General features: G+C 39.9%; 1 protein-coding gene across 3 annotated transcripts in view; it reads left to right on the forward strand.

Annotated features, from left to right (window-relative positions):
- Positions 1–25,409, forward strand: part of SLC8A3 (solute carrier family 8 member A3) — a 238,123-nt gene that overhangs the window by 207,038 nt on the left and 5,676 nt on the right. For 2 of the 3 annotated variants that reach the window (XM_087876190.1, XM_034417662.3), the window contains 3 exons: positions 13,080–13,204; positions 14,482–14,581; positions 23,850–24,125. In XM_087876190.1, the coding sequence (XP_087732316.1) occupies positions 13,080–13,204; positions 14,482–14,581; positions 23,850–24,125 (501 nt within the window). Of the gene's footprint in view, positions 1–2,460; positions 3,491–13,079; positions 13,205–14,481; positions 14,582–23,849; positions 24,126–25,409 lie in introns of those variants that run through there. The other variant, XM_034417663.3, reaches the window with a different exon arrangement.

Here is a 25,409-nt window from a genome sequence, read left to right on the forward strand (position 1 = left end):
GACATCTCTTGGACATGTGGACATAGGACTTCAAATTCTGTTAATCTGTGACATATCAAAGGCAGAGTAATATAAAAATGCATCTGTTACTGCACAGGACAGATCATGACTAATAAGTAAAGAATGGCAATGACATTTTCACTTACTCTATGTCATGTTAGATTTAGAAAATGTAAGCATTTCAGGAGTGCTGGAAAAAATTACATTGAAGATTGCATTGAAGCTTGTCATTGTCTTTTTGACTCTAATTTAGCTTTCTTCAATCTGGTGGCACCAGGATATATTGGGCTTCAGATCTGATATTTTCCAGTTATTGCATTAAGCTGGCTGGCAATGATGGGACTTAAAATCCAAAGAGCTGAAAGACATATACTTAAGGCAGTGATGGCTAACCTTTTCCAGACCAAGCCCGCTCCTGAACCCCCAAAATGCAATGTGTGTATGGCCTCCATGCATGCTTCCCAACCCCCTACACATGCACAGCAGAGACCCAACCACCTGGCCAGTGGGAGGCACGCACGCATGCATGGCAGAGCTGAACTGGGGTGATGGCTCGTGTGCCCACAGGATGCTACATGCCACCTGTGGCACGCATGCCATAGGCTCACCATCACGGACCTATGGCATGCTATTTTTAAATTTTGCCCTTCCCCTTTCCAATATTCTGCACTGCATAGGGTTTTTTTTTTTTAATTGGCTTGATTCTTCAGCTTTCTGCTTTCTTCTTTCTTTCTTTTAAATACATTTTTTATCTATTTTCCATTTTAAAAAAATATAAATATTTCATCTCTCCTTAAACAGTGTGTCATCTGAGTACAAATATTTCTGTGCAACATTCTTCCATAAATTATATACATTGAACAATTATACCTTGTGTAACTTCATTTCCCTCCTCCTTTCTTTCTTATATTCATATTTTTTTATGTTGCACTTTCTCTACTCTTCAAAGTTTTGGCAGTCCTTAAGATCTGCCTTCTGACTTTTCTTGGGTTACATGTGCAAAATGTGTGTTACGCTTTTTGCAGGACTAACAGTAGTTACTAAGATAATTTGTAGTTACTAATATAATACAAATTAAAACAAACATATCATACTATATGGAACACAGCAAAGCAGGTATACTATCCTAATCATCGACTAGGATCAACTTGGTGATGTTAGCTATCGTATCAATATCAATTACACCCTTCCCATCCAGAAGTTCAGCTTCCCAGGAATGGAATTCACACCCTTTATCCCAGGGGTGTCAAACTCAGGGGCCAGATGCATCACACGCTGGCCACCCCACCCCCATTTTAGTAAAGGGGAAAAAAGTCATGATACATCACGTAATGAAAATGTGACACCGCACGTTTAACACCTCTGCTTTATCCCATTTCACTTTTTCCTTCTCCCAGTGAGGGACAAGAAAATTTACAACTTCATTCATCCAATTCAATACTTCCAAAAATGTCAAGACACATCTCTTCAATTCAGCCTTTAAATGGCTTTTGCTCATTCTAATGTTTAATATGGAGTCAGTTCAAACTTTTATGTAAAGTATTGCATTTATCTTTGTTGTTCACCAGTTTGAATAAGGGAGGCTGAAAAGACGTACCACGGAAAAAGGCAATTGATAGTCTTTATGAAGGCTTATGACCAATGTCTATTTACAGACATTAGCTAACTAATTAAGCAGGTGTTTTCTTTTTAGTACATAAAATCAGTGGCTTTTTAAAAAATTTGGTTAGAAGCTTACTTCAATGAGATGAACTTCTTGACCTACCTGGAAATACATTGTCTGTTTCTCCTTGTCAAGAAAAAGAGCTTTTTATCAGCTTCCTGTCCTTTAATTCTGGATGAGCAGTGCTAAAAATTGAAATCTTTCCTCCCTAACCTTTTGCAATACCTGGAAAGCAGGGATGGGAAACACTGACAGGTTTGTTCCCTTGCTTGGCATCTTCAGGCTAATTGAAGTTGGCAGCTAGGAGTCTAGGGTGCAATCCATCTGAAAGCTGAATACCAAGACTCATGCAAACAAATCAGGAATAGTTAATAATTAAGTTACAGTTTGGCAGTGTTCACCTTGACAAAGTTGACCTGCATGTGCATGCAAACACACACACACACACACACACACCACAAAAGAAATGTTAGCTTTTTTCTCCTGCCTTATGGATCTGTTCTTGAAATCCCTACCCCTTGAAGCCTGCAGGTGATTGTCCTCTAGCAATAGCCCAGCTGGAATTCCTTTCTTTCAGATTTTCATCTACATGCTTCTCATTTTGAAACTGTGCTCTACTGTATTTAATTGTGGGTTTTTGCTTAGTTGTGCCTTCCTTTCCTTTTACCACGCCTCCCACAAATACATGTATTGTGGTCTTTGTGAAGTTCTTTGACTGCCAGAAACAAGTAAAAGATGCTTTTGCAATACTAGTAATCAATGCTATTGTTCTTACCGTTGTCATCCTATGTTTTAGTCAGCTGCAGAGGAGAGTTTTAACGATTCAGAAATATGGGGTATGTGTGGGCATTTCAGAAATGATCACTCAGAAGATCCAGAATATTGTTAAGAGTGAGAGAGCAGGGTCAATTTAGTAGGCAACATGGGGAATAGTTTCCAAAAAGCTCAAGCGGACCCTTTCACTTCTTTCTTCTTGGAAGAGCCAAGTAAGCTATATAGTCTTTGCAACCCACTCAGACGTTAAATGAAGAAGTCAAGATCTTGCAATCCATATGCATGGATATGAAGAATATGTGGTTTATTATGTGCACACCTCTAGGCTACAGTTGGATGCAGCATTAGAGACTGAACACTTGTCTCAGATTGCCTTTTAGCAATGTACACTGGAAAGAGATAATTGCAACAGTTATTTGCATTCGAATAACTTCATATTTGGTTTATCACAGCATATTATACATGGGCTGATTTTGCAGATGGTCCACAAACCAGAGCATGTAGGCACAGATAGAGGAAGGCATACAGTAGATGAGTGGTGTCATGCCCCAGCATACAACCTTTATATACTGCTGTTTCTCTCTAGCCCCATCTAGTGGCCGGAGGGACAAATATGCCCCAACATACGATCTTCAGAACAAGTGGTTTGTTTTCTCTATATCTCCACAGATGTTTAGACAATTTTTCTCCCATTGGTATGGAGAAAAATAATAGGTTCACTTTGAAATGCAAATCAATAAATTACTACATGAACCCATGCACCTTTTTCAAGTAGCCTCTTCCAGATGGCTCTAATATATGTTCTGGCTATTAGTGAAAATGAGAATTCAAACCCTTGGAAGAATTGTTCAACTAAATAAATTCTTCCTGTACATTGACCCTATATGCTAGTTCCAGCACCATCCAGAAATTGTGACATCAAAAAGACAAAAGAATAAAGAGCTGCTATAATCATTATGAACAATCATAACTTTGATCTGGCTTTTTCTATTGTAGTTTCTGAGGTACCGAAAAGTAAGAATCATTTTTCCTTTTACTATGATGAGCCAAGTGGTAAATATTCTCTATTGATTCTTTCTCATTCATACATTCATACATTAAAGTATTAGGAGTCTGGCTGGCATTCATTGTAGTATATACTATCTACTACTGTTCTTTTGTGCAACTATTTCTTACACACTACTAAGGTTTTTTTTAAAAAAAATGGTACAGAACACAGACACAGAGATTGCATTTCCCATACAAAACTGTTTTTCATGCAAACTTAAACTCCTATTTAATTCTATTAGCTTCCTATTACTATAAGTTTGCAATTATTCTACTTCTATTCTTATTTTATTTTATTTATTTATTTATTTGTTTATATTTATATACCGCCCTTCTCCTGAAGGACTCGGGGCGGTGAACAGCCAACAGATAAAACACAAGAAATACAAAATTTAAAACAGTATTAAAATCCAATTAAATTAATTTGGCCTACAATTAAAGCACTCCTATATTAAAACCGATAATTAACAATTTAAGAATTAAAACAAATTAAAAGAGTTAGGCCAGCCCGGCTTGCTGGAATAAAAATGTCTTTAGGGAACAATGAAAGGTGCGAAGATCCGGGATACATTTCCATCTTTCATGGCCTATTTCGATGTCCCTATTTCTATATTAGCATTGTTTTTGCCTCTTAACTATTTCTTCTTTAAATATCTCTCTCTCTCTCTCTCTCTCTCTCTCACACACACACACACACACACACACACACACACACCAGGTCCTCAGCTCTTGTAGCCATTCTCAGTCCATGTGCATGTAAAAATTCTTCACTCCTTTTTAGACTTGGGAATGAGCTTTTCTTCCCCACCCCCAGCCCACACAGTCATAATTCTGGACCTGGTTTGCAGAGCTCTGCACCTAAGTTGCTGCAGGCAAGTAAACTCAACTTTGTTTGTTTGGTATTGAAGACCCATCCATTTCTCAGCTCTTCCTCTCAGTGGTCTTGCAGGTCTAAAAATTGATGGTTTCTCTTGCTATCTGAAAACTGCCGCTGTGGCGCTTGCCCCTCGGTTGGAGTTCCTTTTCCTCTTATCACTGCTGTTTTCTGAGCTTAATTCTTTCTCAACACTGACACACCTGCTTGTTTTCAATTCCTTTTTTTTTTTTGGTAAAACTCTCCAGTGAAGGGGTAGGTGGGGCTGTTTTGACCCTCCTTTCCAGGTAGCACCCAAAGCTCAGGACCCCAGAAGGAAAAAAAAATACCTGCCCACTCCAGGTGGTGAGTTCACTTTTCCACATTCGCACAACATAAAAAGGGAGCAGGAGATTCCCCATCCCAGAGACTTGGTGAGATGAATGCAGATGTTGTTGTGGCAATTTGATATATTGGTGATGGCAAAAGGTGGATGGATTTGTTCTTTTCTTGCAGGGATAATTAAGATGGCATTGCTTGAAACACAAATGCAATGAAATTTCCTTTTTAATGTATGCCAATTAGTGTACATTCAAAGTGACAATCAAGCTATTCTATTCTATTCTGTTCTACTTATGTACTTTGCAACATGTGCTGGCTCTGTAGAGTTAATACACTTTGTAGCTGAGATTTTATGTTGAGACAAGATTTTAATGATATATGAAGTCTATGCAGAGGTATTTTGCTTCTGAATAATTTCTTGAGGTCAGGAGTCATGCAGGATTTATCATTTGAAGCGCTTTGTGCTCACAAAACAACCTGAACACTTCATAAATACAGAAGGAACCCTCCGTGTTATGCTTGCTTGGCATGCCAGCTCAAAGAAGAAAGGTCAGCATTCAGGAGAGAAAGGGGAGAAGAGAAAGTTCAGAGGAAAAGATGCTTGTTACCATAGCTACAGACTCTACTGTTTTTTCAAGCACCGGGGTGGGTCAACTCATGTGACACTGGTGAGAGGATTGCACCTGTAATGCTCTTTCGAGATACTGTGTATCTTGGGTGAGCAGTAAGGATTGAGCTGTTAATCACTACAAGTTTTAAAATGCCTTGCCTGTTGTTTGACTCTGCCTGACTTTTGTTATTACTCCCAATTAAATACATTTTTAAAGATTAATTTAGATCGAGCCAAACTGAATATTTCTGATACACAGAAAGCTGTAAAAATTGTGATTAAGTTTCTAATAGTAACAATAACAACTGCAGAGTGTAAAATTGGAAGCAGTTTTTGCAATATTGATGGCACATAAAATGGATTTTTTCCCCCCACCTCCTCCTGAAAGGAAAATCCATTGTATTGAAATAGAGGTTATTACTTAGTAATGGATAAAGAAGTGCAACTAGTGCTGTTGTGTTTTCAGATGAATTTCCATTTTCATGAAAGTGGCGATGGTCCAAGGGTGGGGGAAAACTGTTCTTGAATATTTTGCACAATCAGGGCTGTCTTCAGATTTCTTAGATTTCTGCATATTTTGGCTTGGCTCAACTTGTGGTCCACTGCTCTACCCAGAGATGTAAAAGTTTAAAAATCTGGAGGGGGGGAAGTGAATTCTAGTACACACCAATATATTTTAAAGGATAATAAGCCACATCCTTGAAAAAGTATGGCTTTTTATTGAAACAAATGGAATGTAAAGAAGAAAAACAGACTCAGAAATGAGGCTAAACAAAGAATAAAGGGAAACAAAGCAAACAAAGATACTTGGAGGGAGAGAGAGTGAAATATAATATATTTAAACAATTATATTCAGTAATTTTACTCAGACATTTGTACAGAATATTAATCTGGCTAATTAATTGAGAGGATATTTAAATGCATCTACGCTTAATTAAAGGTTCTTCAAAGCTCTTTTCTGCCCTTTTAGATAGCGTTTATGCAAATAAGGTTTTTCAGTTTTCCATTATTTGGTTTGACATAGTACATCTGGCACTAATTGTAAGCTCTGTATTGTGCTGCAGCAATTAATAAATTGTAGGAAAAATAGCCAATGAACATCGGTAGGCTTAACAGTTAAATATCTTTCAGTACCATGGACAAGGCTGGTTGCTTGTAAACCTGTTTCTAAGCTGTTACTCCACAAATTTTGAAGTATCTTCGTGTTTAGTATAAATTGCATGAGACTGTACAAACATCACATGATAAATTATTTCAGTCTGATTTAGCTCACCGATATTTTTTTTTAATTTGATTTATATGCCACCCTTCTCCGGAGACTCAGGGCGGCTTACAATGCGTTAAGCAATAGCCTTCATACTTTTGTATATTTATACAAAGTCAGCTTATTGCCCCCACAATCCGGGTCCTCATTTTACCTACCTTAGAAAGGATGGAAGGCTGAGTCAACCTTGAGCCTGGCGAGATTCGAACTTGCAGTAATTGCAGGCAGCAGTAATAACAGTGCTTTAGTCTGCTGCGCCACCAGGGCTCTTAATTTACTTTCTTTCTACAATTTCCCTCTTGATTATTATCTTTGTTTCTTGGTTTTCTCCTTTATTCGGGCTATTACAGGTAGTCCTCGACTTATGATGACAATTGAGCCCAGAATTTATGTTGCTAAGTGAGAAATTTGTTAAGTGAGTTTTGCCCTATTTTACAACTTTTTCTTGCCACATTTGTTAAGTGAATCACTGCAGTTGTTAAATTAGTAATGCAATTGTTAATCAGGCTTCCCCCATTGACTTTGCTGATCAGAATGTCGCAAAAGGGGATCACATGACCCCGGGATAGTACAACCTTCATAAATATGAAGCAGTCATCAAGCATCCAAATGTAAATCACATGATCATGGGGATGCTATAGTGGTCATAAGTGTGAAAAATGGCCATAAGTCGCTTTTTCACTGTCATTATACCTTCAAACAAACACTAAGTGAACAGTTGTAAATCAAAGACTACCTGTATTTTTCATCCCTTGTATCTATAAGAATTTAGGTGAGTTAATTATTTGTTTGTTTCTTGGAAACCCTTCTGTATATTGATAATACTATAGAGAATATGGTCGATTAAGTTTTGTGGCATCAGTAGAAAAATAACAATTCTGTAAACATAATTACATCCACGCATGTAATATAATTGTTGATTTAGTAAAGTAGAGAAGATGAAAAGATTGGTGGGCTACGGTCAAGGTGTATCGAGAATGGGAATTATGAAATGTCACAGGGATTGTGTGCATCTGTCCAGCTGGTATTGGCATAATTTTCCATATATTTTTTCCATGTTCCAGTTGGCCATGAATAGATAAGGGAAGTTTTGAAACTCTAAAAAACTGAAACAGGAAAAGTGCTTAGACCAGAAGAAATAGTGGAGGATTGTAAAAATAATTAAAAGAGTTTTTAAAAATAATCTTAATAAACATATAGATGTAAGAATGGTTTGGGATACAAACAAAGATTTCACGAAGGTTATTTTATACAACATAATAGTAAACTCAAAAAGAAGAGAGGAGAAAAAAGCTATTTTGAACAAGATAAAAAGGGTTAAGATTAAAGAAGTTTTCATAGAAGATAAATATTACTCAACAAATTAAGCTTCTACAGCAACAATAATCTATATTAACACTAAAATGAATTATAAAAAAACAAAAAAAAATGAATTTGCAAATAAAGCAGGGAAATTATTGACATATTAATTACAAAAAAAAGAAAATGCTACTGAAATTACAAGAGGGATATATTATAATAACATAATGTGGTTTCTTAACTATAAATGCTTTGAGGATGAACTCTTGCAACTTTTACAAAATATTATGAACTCTGTTTTACAGAGTGGAAAGAGCTGGAAAGAGGCTAATGTAGCATTAATATTTGACTTAACAAGAAACTATTAGCCAATGTAATTATTGAATAATGACTGTAAGTTGTTTGCAAAGATTTTGGCTGAGAGGTTGAAAATAATTTTGCAGTTCATGAAGATCAATGTGGGTGTTTACTTACTTTATGTTTAAAGGGTAATATAAGAAATATGTTGGACATTTTGGAATACTTGGAGCAACACAATGAAAAACAAGCCACATTGATTTTCTTAGATGCAGAAAAGGCCTTTGAGAATTTGAAATAAACTGCTTAAAATTATGAAAAATGTGAATTTTGGCACATTTTTAATACTGATAAGATTGATCTATACTTCACAGAAAGCTCATATAACTATCAATGGAGATCTAAAAATACTCTATGATATATAAAGAGGAACGAGACAGCTGACCATTCTCCTTTCCTGTTTATTTTAGTTCTTGAAATATTGAATATAAGTCAAAATGGGGGAATTGTGGAAGTAAATATTTAAAAAGAGACTTATAAGTCAAGGACACTTGCAACACCAATAATTTGGTGTTGATTCTGGAGGATAAAGGGAACAGAGACATCAAAGATATTTTTTTTAAAAAAAATGTACACTTGCATATTTTAAGATTAATAATTATAAGACAAAGATGTTTTCAAAAATATGGAAACAAGATCAAAAGAATTGATGAAGAAAAAGATTTAGAAGATAAAATACCTTCTAAGACAAATATGAAGTATATGTATTTCAAAATGTTTACATTAGGACATGGAATGAGCTTAAAAAATGATATATTAAATTGTAAAAAATTACAATTGTCATTGTTGGGGAAAATTTCTATGATAAAAATGAATGCTTTGTGGAGAATGATATTTTTGTTTCAGACAGTACCAGCTTTGATACCTGTTATATCATTTAAACTCTGGCAAAGGGGAACAACCCACAAGTTAAATATAAGGCATTACAAGATGCAAAGGAAAGACTTGGGTTTACCTGATTTCAAATTGTATTTACAGTTTGGTTTGGATGAAAAGAATGGAAAGAAGACTGTGTCTTCTAAGTGTCTATGGGAATTCTCAGTCTTCTAAGTCATGGCTGTCTCAAAGGTGCTTTTATCAAAAGGCAACTGGACTTTTGTTTTGTTTTGCTTCTCATCCAAGAAGCTTCTTCAGTTCTGACTGAATGGTAGAGAATGGAAGGATTTATATTCCTTGCAGTCATTTGGTCAAGGAATATAAATCCTTCCATTCTCCACCATTCAGTCAGAACTGAAGAAGCTTCCTGAATGAGAAGCGAAACATCTTCAAGGAAAAACAAAGAAAATCTAGTTGCCTTTTGATAAAAAGCATCTTTGGGTGTCTTCTAAGCCTTTTAGACTTAGAAAAACATGACCTGATAATTTGGGTGGCATGAGTATTTGTGGTACAACAAAGTTAAGCTTAATGGAGATTTCTAAAATCACTATGTTAGATGTTCCCTATTAAGAATATGGAGTAAATACAAATCTAGTTATGCCTTAAAATACTTTTGTGACTCTTGGCACAAGAAGCATTTTATAGACAAGAAATAATAGGCAAACATAAATGATTAGCACACCATGTAATACTAGAATTCTGTCAACTGGAATTTAAAATAAAATCAGGAGAATAACTGATGGCAGAAGGGCATAACTGTCAGTTGTTTTCTTATTTATCGTTATCAGAAATATTAGACAAAAGAATTTGTGGTATTATGTACTCTAAGACTGACTTAGAGGTGGAATTGTGTACAAATGATGAACATGTGATTGCTGAAATGTGTAAACTTTCATTGAAATTTTAAAGAGAACAAGCGAAAGAATGTATGATGAAGTGGGCTACAGTTGGGAAATGTGTGGCTTAAAGGATTGAAATTTACTACAATCTTAAAGAGAACTTTTATAAAATAATGTACCATTGATGTACAATGCCAGAAAATGATTCAGAAAGTATAAAGGTACTTCAAAGCCATGGTGGAAATATGAATGACGGGAAGAATCATGTTACCATGCTTGGTAGACATGTAAAAGGCAATAAAGAAGATTTGGGGTTCAAATGCCTACACCAATTCAGAGGGTTTAAAATATTAATATACAACTAATTGTATATTAATATACAAGCAGTTTTCCTTTTGGGATTTTTTTTTTAAATGGTTAAATGGTTGGGGAGGGAATCATGAAACTTTGTTTTTATATTTGATAACTGCAGCGGGAAAATTTTTATCTTTTGTGTGATTTATCACAGAAATTATCTTATTTATCTTTTCAAAGATGGAAAGATTTGGCAATACTTTCTATTGAAGAATGGTTGGTGAAGATGATAGAATTTGCTAAAATGGCCAGATTGACCTGTTTGATAAGAGAAAATATATCTACTGTACATTTATTGCTGACTAGGTCCTTTACGACCTATTTTGTGTAAAACAGAAAAAAATGAACTTATGATCTATAACTATTAGATAGGATAAATTATAGAAAAAAGAGACTCATAGTGTAACCTGAAAAAGAGGTAACTCTACAATTGTACTTATAACTGCTGTAAAGAAGATCAGAAGCCATTTCTTTATATCTTTTTTAATGTTTTCTGTTTTTCTTCTAGCCCTTTTCTTTTTCTTCCTTCCTTCCTTTTCTCCTTCTCACTTTATTTTAGTTTGTATTAATTTTTTCTCTTGCTTTTAAAACTTTCAAGAAAATTAAATTTAAAAAAAAACCCTTCGACACCACATGAATCTTGTTTTTTAAAATAAAAGACTGCCAAAGTTAAATGAATGTCACTTTTCCCCCAATTGCTGAGTTTGCTAGTAATGTTCATAAAATCTCATGCCCACTGCCTGTCACTATAGGCAAGCCACAGTAGGATCTATCTTTTAGTCATTTATAAGGTGAAGTACATAGTACCAATGCCCTGAGGCAGTTTGATTCCCTTCCAGTTCTGAAAAATAAAACTTTATCCAGCCTGCTCATCAATCCCATGTTGATAAAAACGGTTTATTTTCCTGAAAATAGGTGCATTTCTTTCCTCTTTATACGAGACAAATGTTTCAGGAAAGAAAAAACATTAATGAAATAAATTAAAACATAAGATAAAATATATGCTGGTACACACAAAAGCTGAAATGTATGTGTTTACATCATAGTAGAAGAAATTAACAGATACCAGCTGAAGGTTTTTTCTTCCCTGCAATATGAGCAAATAAATAAAAAAACATTGAGTTTTTTCATCCAAGTTTTGGTTTTTGGGAAGGGAAACTAATGATTGTTGCATTTGTCTCTTCCAAGCTGGATTGATAGCAACGAGTGCCACAAAAGCACACATTGATTTCCTTCCCTTGATCAATGTATTTTACGTTGTTGTTTTTTTAATCTACTGAAATCTTGAATTGTTTCTATAGAAGCTTAACATAATAAAAACTATGATTTTCTTCATGAATGATAGTTAATAGTTAGTTAATAGATAGTTCTTTTATGTATACTGAGAGCATATGTACCAAGACAAATTCCTTGTGTGTCCAATCACAGTTGGCCAATAAAAATTCTAATAGGATTAAAGCTCACTGCAAACTCTGGTACAACAGAGGTGTTCCAAAAGAATGAATAAAAACTTGATATTTTGATAAATACATTTCACATGCAGCTTTTTCTCTCTTTTGAAATATTAAAATACTAGATCAAATTGTGACATTTTTTGGACACTGATCTGCTCATAGCAAAAATAAGAAGCAATGAATGGGAGAGATACACAACGTAATGATTTCATAATCTAGGAAATCATAAAAGGAAGCATGTATATTTAATAAATGTATGAGTCATATTTCAGATAATAAGCCCTCACAATGACCTAAATAGAAAATTCATGTTTAAATTACCAAGGCTACAATCCAGCAAAAATATAAGCATAATTAAACTTCAGAGGGTTATATGGCCCATAGGTAGCAATATTAAGTATAATATTGCAAACAGTTAAAAAAGAAAAGTAGTTCCAATATTTTCTGCAAGCCACATTTTTGCAAAGAGAACGAACTTACCCTCCCTTTATTCTGTTTCATTCAGATCTTATCATATTAAAAAGCAAAACATAAAAATATGAGAAGAAAAATGTATTGGTTGTAGTCTCTGCCATGCTTGGTGATATATCATAGTTTCCTATAAGATTCAGAAACTGATCTTTTAATACAAGAAGAAACTGTTTGTAAACAATGGACAAATGGCAGAAAGCGTCACATGCAGAAAACAAGCAGATGTTGACTTTAAAAGACAGCTGAAGAAAACCCAGGATTTAAATCTGTGGGTTAACATACTGTTTTGTTTTTTTTAATTTGATTTATATGCCGCCCTTCTCCGGAGACTCAGGGTGGCTTACAATGCATTAAGCAATAGCCTTCATACTTTTATACAAAGTCAGCTTATTGCCCCCACAAACTGGCTCCTCAATTTACCTACCTTAGAAAGGATGGAAGGCTGAGTCAACCTTGAGCCTGGCAAGATTCGAACTTGCAGTAATTGCAGACAGCTGGTGTTAAATTACAGTGCTTCTGTCTGTTGAACTAAACCAGGCTCTTATATACTGCCCTCTATATACTGTATATAGAGGGCAACATTCTGGTGTGCTTTTTGATGATGAGTTTCTTCCTCTTTTAAATTCCTAGGTTTTTTGCAATAAATCTACATATAAAACCTTGTGTCTGTCTGGGAATAGAAATATGGAGAGTGTATCACTGCTACAAAGCCTGGATAATTCTGGTGAACAATTTATAGGATGAATGCAAATGTAGCCCTTGAAAAAGAAACAAAACCAATTAATTTCCAAATCCAGCCCTTTTGATATTAATTTTGGCCTTGTCCTCTTACTAGTATATTGGAGACTCACTGTATATCTATGTTTTCTTCCACAGAGGTGGCAGAAAGAAAACTGACCATGGAGGAAGAGGAAGCCAAACGTATTGCAGAAATGGGAAAGCCAATACTGGGTGAACATCCAAAACTGGAGGTCATCATTGAAGAGTCCTATGAGTTCAAGGTCAGTGCTGTGTATTCAGGGTTTTTGCAGGAAGTGAGAGAAAGAAAAGCAGGAAAGGAACTAAAGAGAAAAATTGGTTAGCAGAGCTAAGCAGAAGAAAGGAAGAGGACTGAAAGGAAAAAGGAAAGGTGCAACAGAAGAAGAGGTTTGCAAGGAATGCTAAGCTAAGGCAAAAGTCCAGGCTAAGTCCTGGGAGGGAAGAGAAGACAATGAGAAAAATAAATAAAATGAGGTCAGGGAAAGAGAGCAAGTCTGAAAGAAAATAATTAAGAGATGTTTTGAAGAATACAGTCCTACTTTAACAATAAGGGTATGTCCAGAAGTTTCACCACTGTCTTCTGAACAGTGAGGAATGGAAAGTCCTACATCAGAAGATAGGTTAGGTTGCTGCTTTGAATTATTTGTAAAAAAAAAATAGAGACAGGATATAAAAAAGAATCTAATAAATAAATAATAAAAGATTCAAGAGACATAACTAAGAACCAACTAAGCCAAACGTGTGATTTTTTTCCTAGCTAAAAGGATTATCACACTGATATATGTGAGAAATTAACTGGCAAATATGCTAAATTTTATTCTGCTGTTTTCAGTTGCTAATCCTTACCGTCAAATGACTCCAAGGCCAAACTGGCATGCCCTTACATCTAGCTGAAACAGATTTCTGTCCCTCTGAAGGTTGGTTGCCCTGGAAATTGTTTTTAGCGACACGTCTGTCTCAATCCAGGTCATGTCTGCTAAGACTCATAGAACACTGTAGAGGAATTTGAGCTTGCTAAGTTCACGCCAGTATGAAAGGGATTTACTGTATGAATGGGAAATAATTTATCCATTGACAGAGTACATTGCGGGCTGTGAAAGAAGAATGGCATTTACCAAGAAGGGAGAAAGTTTTATATGAGTAAAAAAGCAGAAGGTGCCCTTTTTCTTAATGATGCAACTATGACTTTTGGCAAACAACCTTGTCATAAAATGACTTCCTGACCTGCATACGGTTTGATGTTGATATCTTTCATTTCTTTTATTCATTTCTTTCATGGACACTATCTGTGGCTTAAGTTAGCTTCTTGCCGTTAATGCTTTCTCAAAGAGTTAAGACCACAATTACAAGGAAACCTATAAGGAAGGGAAATTCTGGGTCATGTGATTATAAAACCCTTGGAAGACCCCTGCATGGGAAAGCTGCCTAACACCTTCAGTCAATCTCCACGTTGACTGAGAGATGCTCCAAAGGAAGGTCTTTAGTAAAACCAATATTCTTGTGTCCTTCTAATTGACAGAGTACAGTGGACAAGCTCATCAAGAAGACAAACTTGGCGTTGGTTGTAGGAACTCATTCATGGAGAGACCAGTTCATAGAAGCCATCACTGTCAGTGCAGGTGAGACAGAGTTGAATGCCTTGTACTCAGATAAGGAAACAATCACTCAGAGGCAGAGGGGAATTCTAACATGAATTCTTACTTCGGGAGTTTTTATGAAGCTCTTGCTGCTCAATAGATGTTATGAACAGGTGAAAGTGTTTAACTTGCTTGACTTTGGTTTGACTTTTTTGAGGGGTGGGGTCCATGCACTGGATAGTAAATGAGTATATATTAAGTCTGATAATAAATTTTTAGTTAATTACTTGTTTTTTAACTTACTTAACAGCATGGTGTTCAAAAAAAATCACTGAATGATGAAATTTCCAGGAAATGTAAAATCACAATAAAAAGAAAATTTACAGTTTAATAAAGAAAAGTTTTTCACTGATTATTAGAAAGGAACTGTTTTTTTAAAAATAATTCCTGTTACTGTAATTTTCCAGAATCAGAATGGGTAAAATTAATTCCTTTAATTCCCATTGCCAGTAATCAACATTAACCCCACACTATTAAAATTGTTCTTGACTGATCAGTTGGGTTTAATTTTGAGTAATCCAGCTGTTTTTATTTAAATAATGTAGTAAAATCTAACTAGTTGATTTATCCATTCAATTAAATTAGATTGCTTAATCCTTTGGATAGACTTTGGTAACTCATTTCAATACATATCACAGAACCTGCCTCCTTAGTGATAAACAGTGCTTTAAATCCACCTGTGGTTAGGCACGCTAAGGGCTTCTGTTTTAAGTGAACTCCGTGATTCGCAAATAATCATAGTATTTGAGCTGGATACTAGCATTCTTCCTGGGAAAAGAGTTCATTTCCAATAAGCCTACAGTTTCTGCTGTATGTGAGCTGCCCAGAGACAATGAGAAAAGTGAAAAGAAAATTCCAGGCATTCTGTTTATGAAAGTATTCTCACTATCAACTGTGGGACTTCCTTGCTTAGGGCAGTTTGCATTTCAACACTTACTATGTCTCTCTCACTCCTCTTTTCTTCCTTCCCTATTTGAGCATGGCTTAGGGAATACTCTGCCTGCAGCCCAAATCACTCATTCCCCCCAAATAAAAACCATCAGAATCAACAGGATCTGTTTTCACAAAGGCCTGTTTTATATCAAACTGCCGATTTGTTGTTCCCATACCTCTCCTTTACCTGTTCCCAGTTTATTTTATCCTCATTTTGTGATACGTGCTTCCTGTAATAGTGCATACCCGTGTTTCTCCAAAAAGAAGGCTGGGTCTTATTTTCTTTTGACCTCCGAAAAAATGGCTAGGACTTCTTTTCAGTGGGGTGTCTTAATTCCCGCCCCCACCCCCCCAAGAATCGCAGGCAATTCTGGAAGATTGTCGGAAGCAATTGTGCCTGCAATTCTCGTTACTGTGGGAGGCTGCATGTTGCAAAGAAGAACGAAGCGAGGTGGTGGGGGGGTGGAGGACGAAGCAAGGCAGGGGTGCAGAGCTGCACCAAACTAGCACCAGCATAGGGCGTCTGGATTGCCTGCCTCACCCGTGCCAATGCCAGTGCCGGTGCCACCGCGCAAGCCTCCTGCGAGCCTCCCAAAAAGAGAGAAAAAGCAAAGCAGCTGGCCACGGAGCTGCCGGCTTCGGGCAAACAGCCCAACAAGCAGGCCCAGAAAAAGAAGGGCAAAAGTGATATTTCCGCTGCCCCAAGCAGCCAGCGGGCTTCAACTGCAGCCGGACAGTTGCCTTGCACCCACACTGCCATACATGCTGGCCCCGCCCATCCCCCCATGCTTATTTTCAGGGTAGGGGTAATATTAGGCCCACCCCCAAAAAATTAGGATAGGGCTTATTATTGGAGTGGGTCATGTTTTCGGAGAAACACGGTATTATTAAACAAGTTCTTCTCAAGATTACACTGTGCAAGTCTTCAATCTCAGGATTTTGCCCTCATCCATGGTAGCCAACTGCCAGTGCCAAATATGCCAAGACACAATGAAGTTCAGGTGGAAAACATTTCCTATTTGATCTACTGCTACTTATTGTGTTGATGGAAAACCTTGCCACTAGCAAAGACAGGCTGAAAAGCAGGAGCTCCTACATTTTGTGCCCAATGGATGTGTTTGAGATTTTGAGAGAGTGTCACGGGCACCGTTACAGATTTGTTTGGTTTTTTTTAAAAGAGCAGCATGATTAGAAATCAGAAGATTAAAGTTACCAACTACTCCACTGTCTTGCTTTTCTTTCTAAAAGAATCCTTTGAATTCATGCATTGCACAGAACTATCCTCGGAGACAAAAGGGGAAGAAGCAGGATTGGGATTCAAGTAATTTAACAACCGGTTCTCTGCCCTAATGATTTCTTCCAACAACCAGTTTGCCAAACTGCCCAGAAAGTTAACAACCGGTTCTCCCGAAGTGGTACGAACCGGCTGAATCCCACCACTGGGAAGAAGGGAGTTGGAGACTAGGAGCCTCTTGCTTTCTAACTAGCCAAAGCAAGTTTTGTAGAGCCAAGAACTCTGTCCAAATAGGAAAGGTCATGAAGCTTAAGTGGGTGTTTGGTTAAATGCTGGGCAGAGCTGTGATATAGGGTTGCAGGTCAAGTCACGGTTAATCCCAAGAGGAGTTGAAGGAAACCATTATTTGAGACAGAACAAATTGGATTTCATTTTTCACCCATTTTTCTCAGTGCAACCCAAGTGTTTAGTGCAAGAAATCTCTTAAACAAGGTAATCCATTTCAAATCCACCTTCCAGATGCAAAGCTGTTAGATGAAATATGTTGGTGACTTTTATTTATTTGATTGAATGAAATGGCTGCCCATCTCACAGCAGTAACTCTGGCCAGCATGCAGCGTTTAGCATGCAGAGTTAAAAACAACAGTGTAAACAATCTGAACCATAATGTTCAATAAGCCCAGCTGATAAGAAAACATTAACCAGCAGAGCCTTAACCCCGGAGGAACTAGCTATATCATAGAAACTCTGAACCCTTTTGATTGTTCTGCCCATGTCAGCTGAATTTGAGCCTCACTACAAAGGAAAGACTTCAAGGGGGGTATGGAAATTCCAGCTATGACATTCATATTGGTAGTAATGTATTTACCCAAGTACTATTACATTCTTTTTCCTTACATCCAGTGGTGAAATCCAATTTTTTTTTACTATTGGTTCTGTAGGCGTGGCTTGGTGGGCATGGTGCGGTGAAGCTTAGTGGGCGTGGCTTGGTGGGCATGGCAGGGAAAGGATACTGCAAAATCTCTATTCCCACCCTACTCCAGGGGAAGGATACTGCAAAATCCCCATTCCCTCCCCACTCCTGGGAGAAGGATATTGCAAAATCTCCATTCCCACCCCACTCTGGGGCCAGCCAGAGGTACTGTTTGCCGTTTCCCTGACCTACTCAAAATTTCTGCTACCTGTTCTCCTGAACCTGTCAGAACCTACTGGATTTCATCCCTGCTTACATCCCTCCCCCCACACCCCAGCATAGCATTACATGCACAATCATGTTGGAATAAAGGTAGATTAGTATTACCTAGTACATTTCTTGGTCTTCAGCAATAGATTGTCATGGATTGCTTCCTGATTATTTAACAATGGTAAACAATTGTAGTAGCCATCTATTACTGAAATAAAATTGGAGGGAGACTTTTACTAAGAGAAATGTTTGTGGAGAAAATATTGTTTTGAGATTTCGAGCAGATTGTTGGACTCAAGAGTTCTTTAATCCCAATCATATATCTTTTGCATCAAGCTTCAGTTAAAACTTTTAAGGTCCCAGAGCTGGTCCCCTCCTGAATTTTACTGTACTGTGTAAGAGAAATCAATCTTGTAACCTTGGGCACTGAGAAGTATGAGCCCTTCTAGCGCCAAATACTGAAGTTCATCCACCTTACTGTGTGAGAAATAATTTCTTTGAATAACTTTAGTTCAAATGCTTGCTTCTTCTGAGAAAAGATGAAGAAGATTGCCTATCTTCAATCTTTTCACAATGCTTTTCACTGTTGCTATGGTAATAAATGTGGTCATCCTCTAGGTACTCATATAAGAACAAAGTTAAGGACATTAAGTGTTGCTTCCCTTGCTGTTACCTACTTTCAAGGTTTATATTATCATTACAAGGGATAAGGAACCCCAGTGCAGTCTCAAACTGTTTATCCCTGCTAACTCTCCAGAAACTAATAAAATCAGAAGGAATGAAAGTGCAGTTTTAATACTGCCTTTTTTTTTTAATCACTCGTGAAAGTTTCTGACTAGAAAAAAATAATAATAATAATAATAATAATTTTATTTCTATACCGCCCTTCTCCCGAAGGACTCAGGGCGGTGTACAGCCTATTTAAAACACAGAAACAAAACAACAGTTAAAATTTAAAATCATTAAATAATTAGGCTCCAATTAAAATCCCAGAAATTTAAAATACCCCAATTTAAAACGTTATATTAATAGTCCGGCCTGGCGGAACAACAGGGTCTTCAGAGCGCAGCGAAACACTCGGAGGTCGGAGATCTTACGTATTTCCAGGGGCAGTTCATTCCACAGGGCTGGGGCTCCCACAGAGAAGGCCCTCCCCCTGGGTGTCGCCAGCCGACATAACTTGGCCGATGGCACCCTGAGGAGACCCTCTCTGTGGGAGCGGACTGGTCGGTGGGAGGCTATTGGTGGCAGAAGACGGTCCTATGCCATGGAGCACTTTAAAGGTGGTAACCAACACCTTGAATCGCACCCGGAAGACCACTGGGAGCCAGTGCAGCTCGCGCAGGAGGGGTGTCACGTGGGCGCAACGAGTTGCGCCCATAACCACCCGCGCGGCCGCATTCTGGACCAGTTGGAGCCTCCGAGTGCTCTTAAAGGGGAGCCCCATGTAGAGAGCATTACAATAGTCCAACCGGGAGGTGACAAGGGCGTGGGTGACCGTGCGCAAGGCGTCCCGATCCAGAAAGGGCTGCAACTGGCGAATCAGGCGAACCTGATAAAAGGCCCCCCTGGCCACGGCCGTCATGTGCTCTTCTAAAGACAGTCGTGCGTCCAGGAGGACACCCAGATTGCGAGCCCTCTCTGTGGGGGGCAAGGATTCACCCCCAATAGTCAGCGATGGCACCTGCTGACTATATCGGGGCGCCGGAAGCCACAGCCACTCGGTCTTGGAGGGGTTGAGTCTGAGCCTGTTCCTCCCCATCCAGGCCCGCACGGCCTCCAGGCAGCAGGACATCACATCAAGGGCATCGTTGGGGTGGTCTGGGGTGGAGATGTACAACTGAGTATCGTCAGCGTACAGATGACACTTCACCCCAAAACCACGGATGATCTCACCCAGCGGCTTCACATAAATGTTGAACAGGAGAGGCGAGAGGACTGACCCTTGTGGCACTCCCCATGCGAGATGCCTCGAGGTCGACCTCTGTCCCCCTGCCAACACAAACTGCGAGCGGTCGGAGAGGAAGGAGGAGAACCACCACAGAACGGTTCCCCCTATTCCTAACCCCCTCAACCGCTGCAGCATGATACCATGGTCGATGGTATCAAAAGCCGCTGAGAGGTCTAATAGGACTAGGACAGAGGAGCAACCCCTGTCCCGAGCCCTCCAGAGATCATCCACCAACGCGACCAATGCCGTTTCTGTGCTGTACCCCTGCCTGAAGCCCGACTGGTACGGGTCCAGATAGATAGCTTCATCCAGGTGCCGGGGAAGTTGTCGTGCCACCACGCTCTCAACAACCTTTGCCACAAAACGAAGGTTGGAGACTGGACGATAGTTAGCTAATTCAGCCGGGTCCAGGGAAGGCTTCTTGAGGAGGGGCCTCACTACCGCCTCTTTCAAGGTGGCAGGAAAGGCACCCTCACTCAAAGAAGCAGTTATAATCCCCTGGAGCCAGCCTTGTGTAACCTCCCGGGAGGCCAGCACCAACCAGGAGGGACACGGGTCCAATAAACACGTGGCGGCACTAATCTTACCCAGAACCCTGTCCACATCCTCGGGAGTCACAGGATCAAACTCCTCCCAGATAACATTCTCAAGACCTGCCCTCGTCTCCTCCCACGGACTCATCCAGTCGGAGTCCAAGCCATCCCGAATCCGAGCGACTTTATCATGCAGGAACTGTACAAAATCCTCAGCACGACCCTGCAAGGGATCTTCCCACACTCCCCCCCGGAGAAGGGAGTGGGTCACCCTAAACAAGGCGGCTGGGCGGTTCTCTGCAGATGCGATAAGAGCGGAAAAGTGGTTAGACTTTGCCGCTTTTATCGCCACTAGGTAGGTCTTGATATAAGACCTCACCTGTGTCCAGTCGGAATCGGATTGACTAGTCCTCCAAATGCTCTCTAGGCATCTTTTCCGACGCTTCATCTCCCTCAGCTCCTCAGAAAACCAGGGAGCCAGTTGAGATCGGCATCGGGTCAGAGGCCGCAAAGGCACGACGCGGTCCAAAGCTCCAGCGGCCGTCCTTTCCCAGGCGGCCACCAGCTCTTCAGTCGACTCGTGTGTTAGGGTCTCAGGGAACGGCCCAAGCTCCGTCAGGAACCTTTCAGGGTCCATCAGGCGCCTGGGACGGAACCATCTAGTTGGCTCCATCTCCCTGCGGCGGGAGAAGGCGGTAGGAAAGTCTAGTTGGAGGAGCGAATGATCTGTCCATGACAAGGGTTTAATATCTAGGTCCCCTCTACCAAGATCATTCAACCACTGACCAGAGACAAAAATCAGATCCAGAGTGTGTCCCCCTATGTGAGTTGGGCCTTGAACTAACTGGGTCAGGTCCATGGCCTTCATGGAAGCCATGAACTCCCGAGCCGCCTCTGACGCTTCACCCGCGGATGGAAGGTTGAAATCCCCCATGACAATAAGTCTGGGGGTATCAACCGCCACCCCGGCAATGATGTTGAGTAGCTCGGGCAGGGTCGCTGCCACGTGGCAGGGAGCCAGGTACGTAGTCAGCAAACCCATCTGCACCCCACGGCCCCACTTCACACAAAGGGACTCACATCCGGCTATCTGAGGAACAGTGGTCTCCCTCGGACAAAGACTTTCCCTAATAATCACCGCCACTCCCCCACCCCTCCCCTGGGCCCTTGGCTGATGGAATGCACGGAAACCTGGCGGGCACATCTCAACGAGGGGGACCCCCCCTCCTGGCCCAACCAGGTCTCCGTAATACCTGCCAGGTCCACACACCCCTCCAAAATAAGATCACAAATGAGGGGGGCTTTATTAACCACCGACCTGGCATTACACAACATCAGCCGCGGACCCTGGGCCTGAGACTCCACACAACCCAGGACACGAGTCACGCATTGGGGGCCGGAGTGCGCAATCGCTCGTAGATAGCGTATGCGCACCCCCGACACTTGATATGACCCCCTGCGTCTGTCATACCTGCCCCTCCCACTCATTATTTCAATTTCGCAGCTCTTCCTGTCATCCCCTTGCTCCCCGGTTAAGTTTCCTTTCACGACCCTCCTGCTGCAACTAATCGACCTATCATCCCGCTCAGTCGCTATCTGGGCCCCCCCAGGTCCATTTTACAACCCCCTCCCTCCCAGGTCCCCTTAAAATTTTCTTTAAAAATTTAACTAAAAAACCCCTCAACCCCCTCTTCGCTACATGCCATCTCTCGGGGTTCCAAAGCCCGTCATCAAGATAGGCCCTCGATAATGTGGAGGGCCAGGCCTGCGAGAGGGGGGAGTCTCGCAGCGCGAGAAGGTCGGCTTTTTGGAGCATCAACCGAACCAAGATGGGAAAGAGAGGCCAGTCCGGGGGTCTATCATAGTCCAAAGGGATAACTGAGCAAAGATCACAAAATGTCCGTTTGTAGAGCTGGACTCCACTGTCCTCTCACGACAGGGAGAAGGTCTTTTTCCATGGACTTTTTCCATGGTCACCTTTGAGGAGATTGATTTTTTTTTTTTTACTTTTCCTCAGTATACTGATGTCTTTATGCTGCACCACTATTTTGGAATATATAGAGATCATCTATAATTAAATAGGTAGCCTTTCAGGAAGCATAGAGGTATACAATGATAAATTCCTTGTGTACCTTTTGGGAGGTAAGAAGAACAACATAGAACAGGGGGTCTCCAACCTTGGCAACTTTAAGACTTGTGGACTTCAACTCCCAGAATTCCTCAGCCAGAAAAGCTGTCTGAGGAATTCTGAGAGTTGAAGTCCACAAGTCTTAAAGTTGCCAAGGTTGGAGACCCCTGACATAGAATGCTGCAGGCAAGAAAATTGGTTACTATCAAAGAGCCTCTAAAGGCTTCATGTCTGCAGGAGAAGGTGGAGCTGTGTGATCAAGAAAACAGAGCAGTTTCAGGAAGAAGATAGGTGACAGGATCAAGAAGTAGAGACTCAGAGGAAACAGCCAGTAAGCAATGTTCATAGGAAGATTGGAAATGAGAAGACAAAATCAGGACAAATTTCTGGATCAAACAGCAGCATGGCACTAGATGGAGGTTTCCTAATCTGGTAGCCTCCATGTATATTAAGATGACAAGTCCAGCCCTCCATATCTCTAGAGGGCAGCTAGTTGTGTATGACTGTGCTGGACATTCTGAAGTAACTTACTAGAACACATGCTGAAGCTTCTTGGGAGCTACCCAATAACCTGAAGTTCAGAAAAGCAGCTCTATCAGGTGGCTTTATTTATCCCTTAGCCTGGAATGTTCCCTTTTTGATCAGATGATGGTTCTAAATACAAAAATGGCTGTGGACCATACAGGGCAGGCAAGAAAGTTATTCTTCTGCGAAACATGATTAACTACCTAAATAGTTGTCCCAAATGTGCTTTTTCAGGAGGCAACTGGACTTCCTTGTTTTTTTCTTTGAAAAAACATGGTGGGGAATGGAAGCAAGGAATACAAATCCTTCCATTCCACACCATTCAGTCAGAGCTGAAGAAGCTTCTTGGATGAGAAGTGAAACATCTTCAAGGAAAAAACAAGAAAGTCCAGTTGCCTCCTGAAAAAGCACCTTTGGGACAACCATGACCTGGATGACTGAGAATCTCTACAGACTTTTATCTAAATGGTTGTTTTCATAGAGAACCTTTTCAAGGGACAGATCAGTAGTTGATACTAGCCTGTTCGAGCACGTGCATACAGTGAAAAAGTTTGGAAAACTGTATTATCTTGGTCCTGTTCATCTGATGTGCATATTGGAAAGCGAGGTATTCTGAGAAATGAATAAAGCCACAGTGCCTCCAAGAGCCCAATAAAGCGGTGATTGTATGACTTGCTATCCCTTCACTATTTCTAAGGTTGGAGCGTTGGGGTTTTGCATAGCATCCACTGATCTGAAGTTCTCAATTTTGTCTTTCCTACAGCAGGCGAGGAGGAGGAGGATGAGTCTGGTGAGGAGCGCCTGCCCTCCTGCTTTGATTATGTCATGCATTTCCTGACTGTCTTCTGGAAAGTGCTCTTTGCCTGCGTGCCCCCAACAGAGTATTGCAATGGCTGGGCCTGCTTCATTGTGTCCATCCTGATCATTGGTATGCTCACTGCCATCATTGGAGATCTGGCCTCCCACTTTGGCTGCACAATTGGCCTCAAGGATTCTGTGACTGCCGTGGTCTTCGTGGCCTTTGGCACTTCAGTCCCAGGTGAGACTGGAACTCTTTGAAATAGGAGGGTAGCACCACAATGCAGTGGTGAAATCTAAAATTTGTTACTACCAGTTCTGTGGGCATGGCTTGATGGGGGGGTAATGTGACTGGGTGGGCGTGGCCATTTTTATTTTATTTTATTTACTTTTAAAATCATTTTTTCTACAACCTCTTTGGCAAAGAGGTTGTAAAAAAAATGCTTTCAAAAGGCTCTGACGATCCCAGCTGAATTGCCTGATCAGCAGAGGCTTTTTTTATTTTAAAAGTCTTTGACGATCCCAGATGAGCCATGCAATCATCAGAGGTTGTTGTTTGTTTTTTTTTTTACTTTTAAAAGCATTTTTTCGGTCAAAGAGGTTGTAGAAAAAATGCTTTTAAAAGTAAAAAAAAAAAAAGCCTCTCTGATGATTGTGTGGCTCAGCTGGGCATGGGGGGGGCAGGGATTTTTGCTACCGGTTCTCCGAACCACCCACCTCCATCGTTACCAGATCGGGCGATCCAGTCTGAACCGGGAGCATTTCACCCCTGCCACAATGGCTTCTTAACTATTCCATCACTAACAATGATTGCAAGCTATCATGGGGTTACGTGCAGCTTCCTAGAAATGTCCTCCAAAAATGATGTTAAAAAAATAATCCAGGCTTATTCAAAGAGAATAAGCAGGGGCATCTGAAAGCCAGTTACCGAATTTTTATAAGGAAAAGCAAGAAGAAGAAATTATGTTTGCCTTACTTAACTCCTGGGAGGGCTGTCAAGTAGGAAAAATAATGAAGAAATACTTTGCATCACCTACCAGCCTTTTTGGAATTTATGATGTATTGCGCCTTCCAAACATATGTATGTATAAATAAAAAAAAGAATGTCAGCAAATGATAAAGTGCCTCATACTTTATCTCAAGAAGTCTGCTACAAATATTCCAGCTGAACTTCTTAACAAAGAAACTGTTAGAAATGATTCTTTAAAATATTTCGGGTAGGACTTGTTTATGGAGTAGGGAACATTTCAGTATCTTCCTTCTTTGCACAAAATTAACAGCCTTGATTGTGCATATCACTACCAAATTAGGTTACAAATAAGTCACTTCCACCAAACAGGTTTCCAATTGTTTTCATTCTTACGCTAAGAAAACACTTTAAGGTATTTTATGCTAAATGGTAGCATATAAACACAGCTATCATTTAACAAGCCCTGTTGCTACTAAGACTAAATGCTACGTATAATTTCAATAGTCAAGGCAGCCAAAAGCCATGAGACACAATCCAGAATCAATGTAGTACTTT

The sequence above is a fragment of the Pantherophis guttatus genome, chromosome 1, assembly GCF_059756535.1.
Source record: "Pantherophis guttatus breed Tessera chromosome 1, ASM5975653v1, whole genome shotgun sequence".
Taxonomy (NCBI): Eukaryota; Metazoa; Chordata; class Lepidosauria; order Squamata; family Colubridae; genus Pantherophis; species Pantherophis guttatus.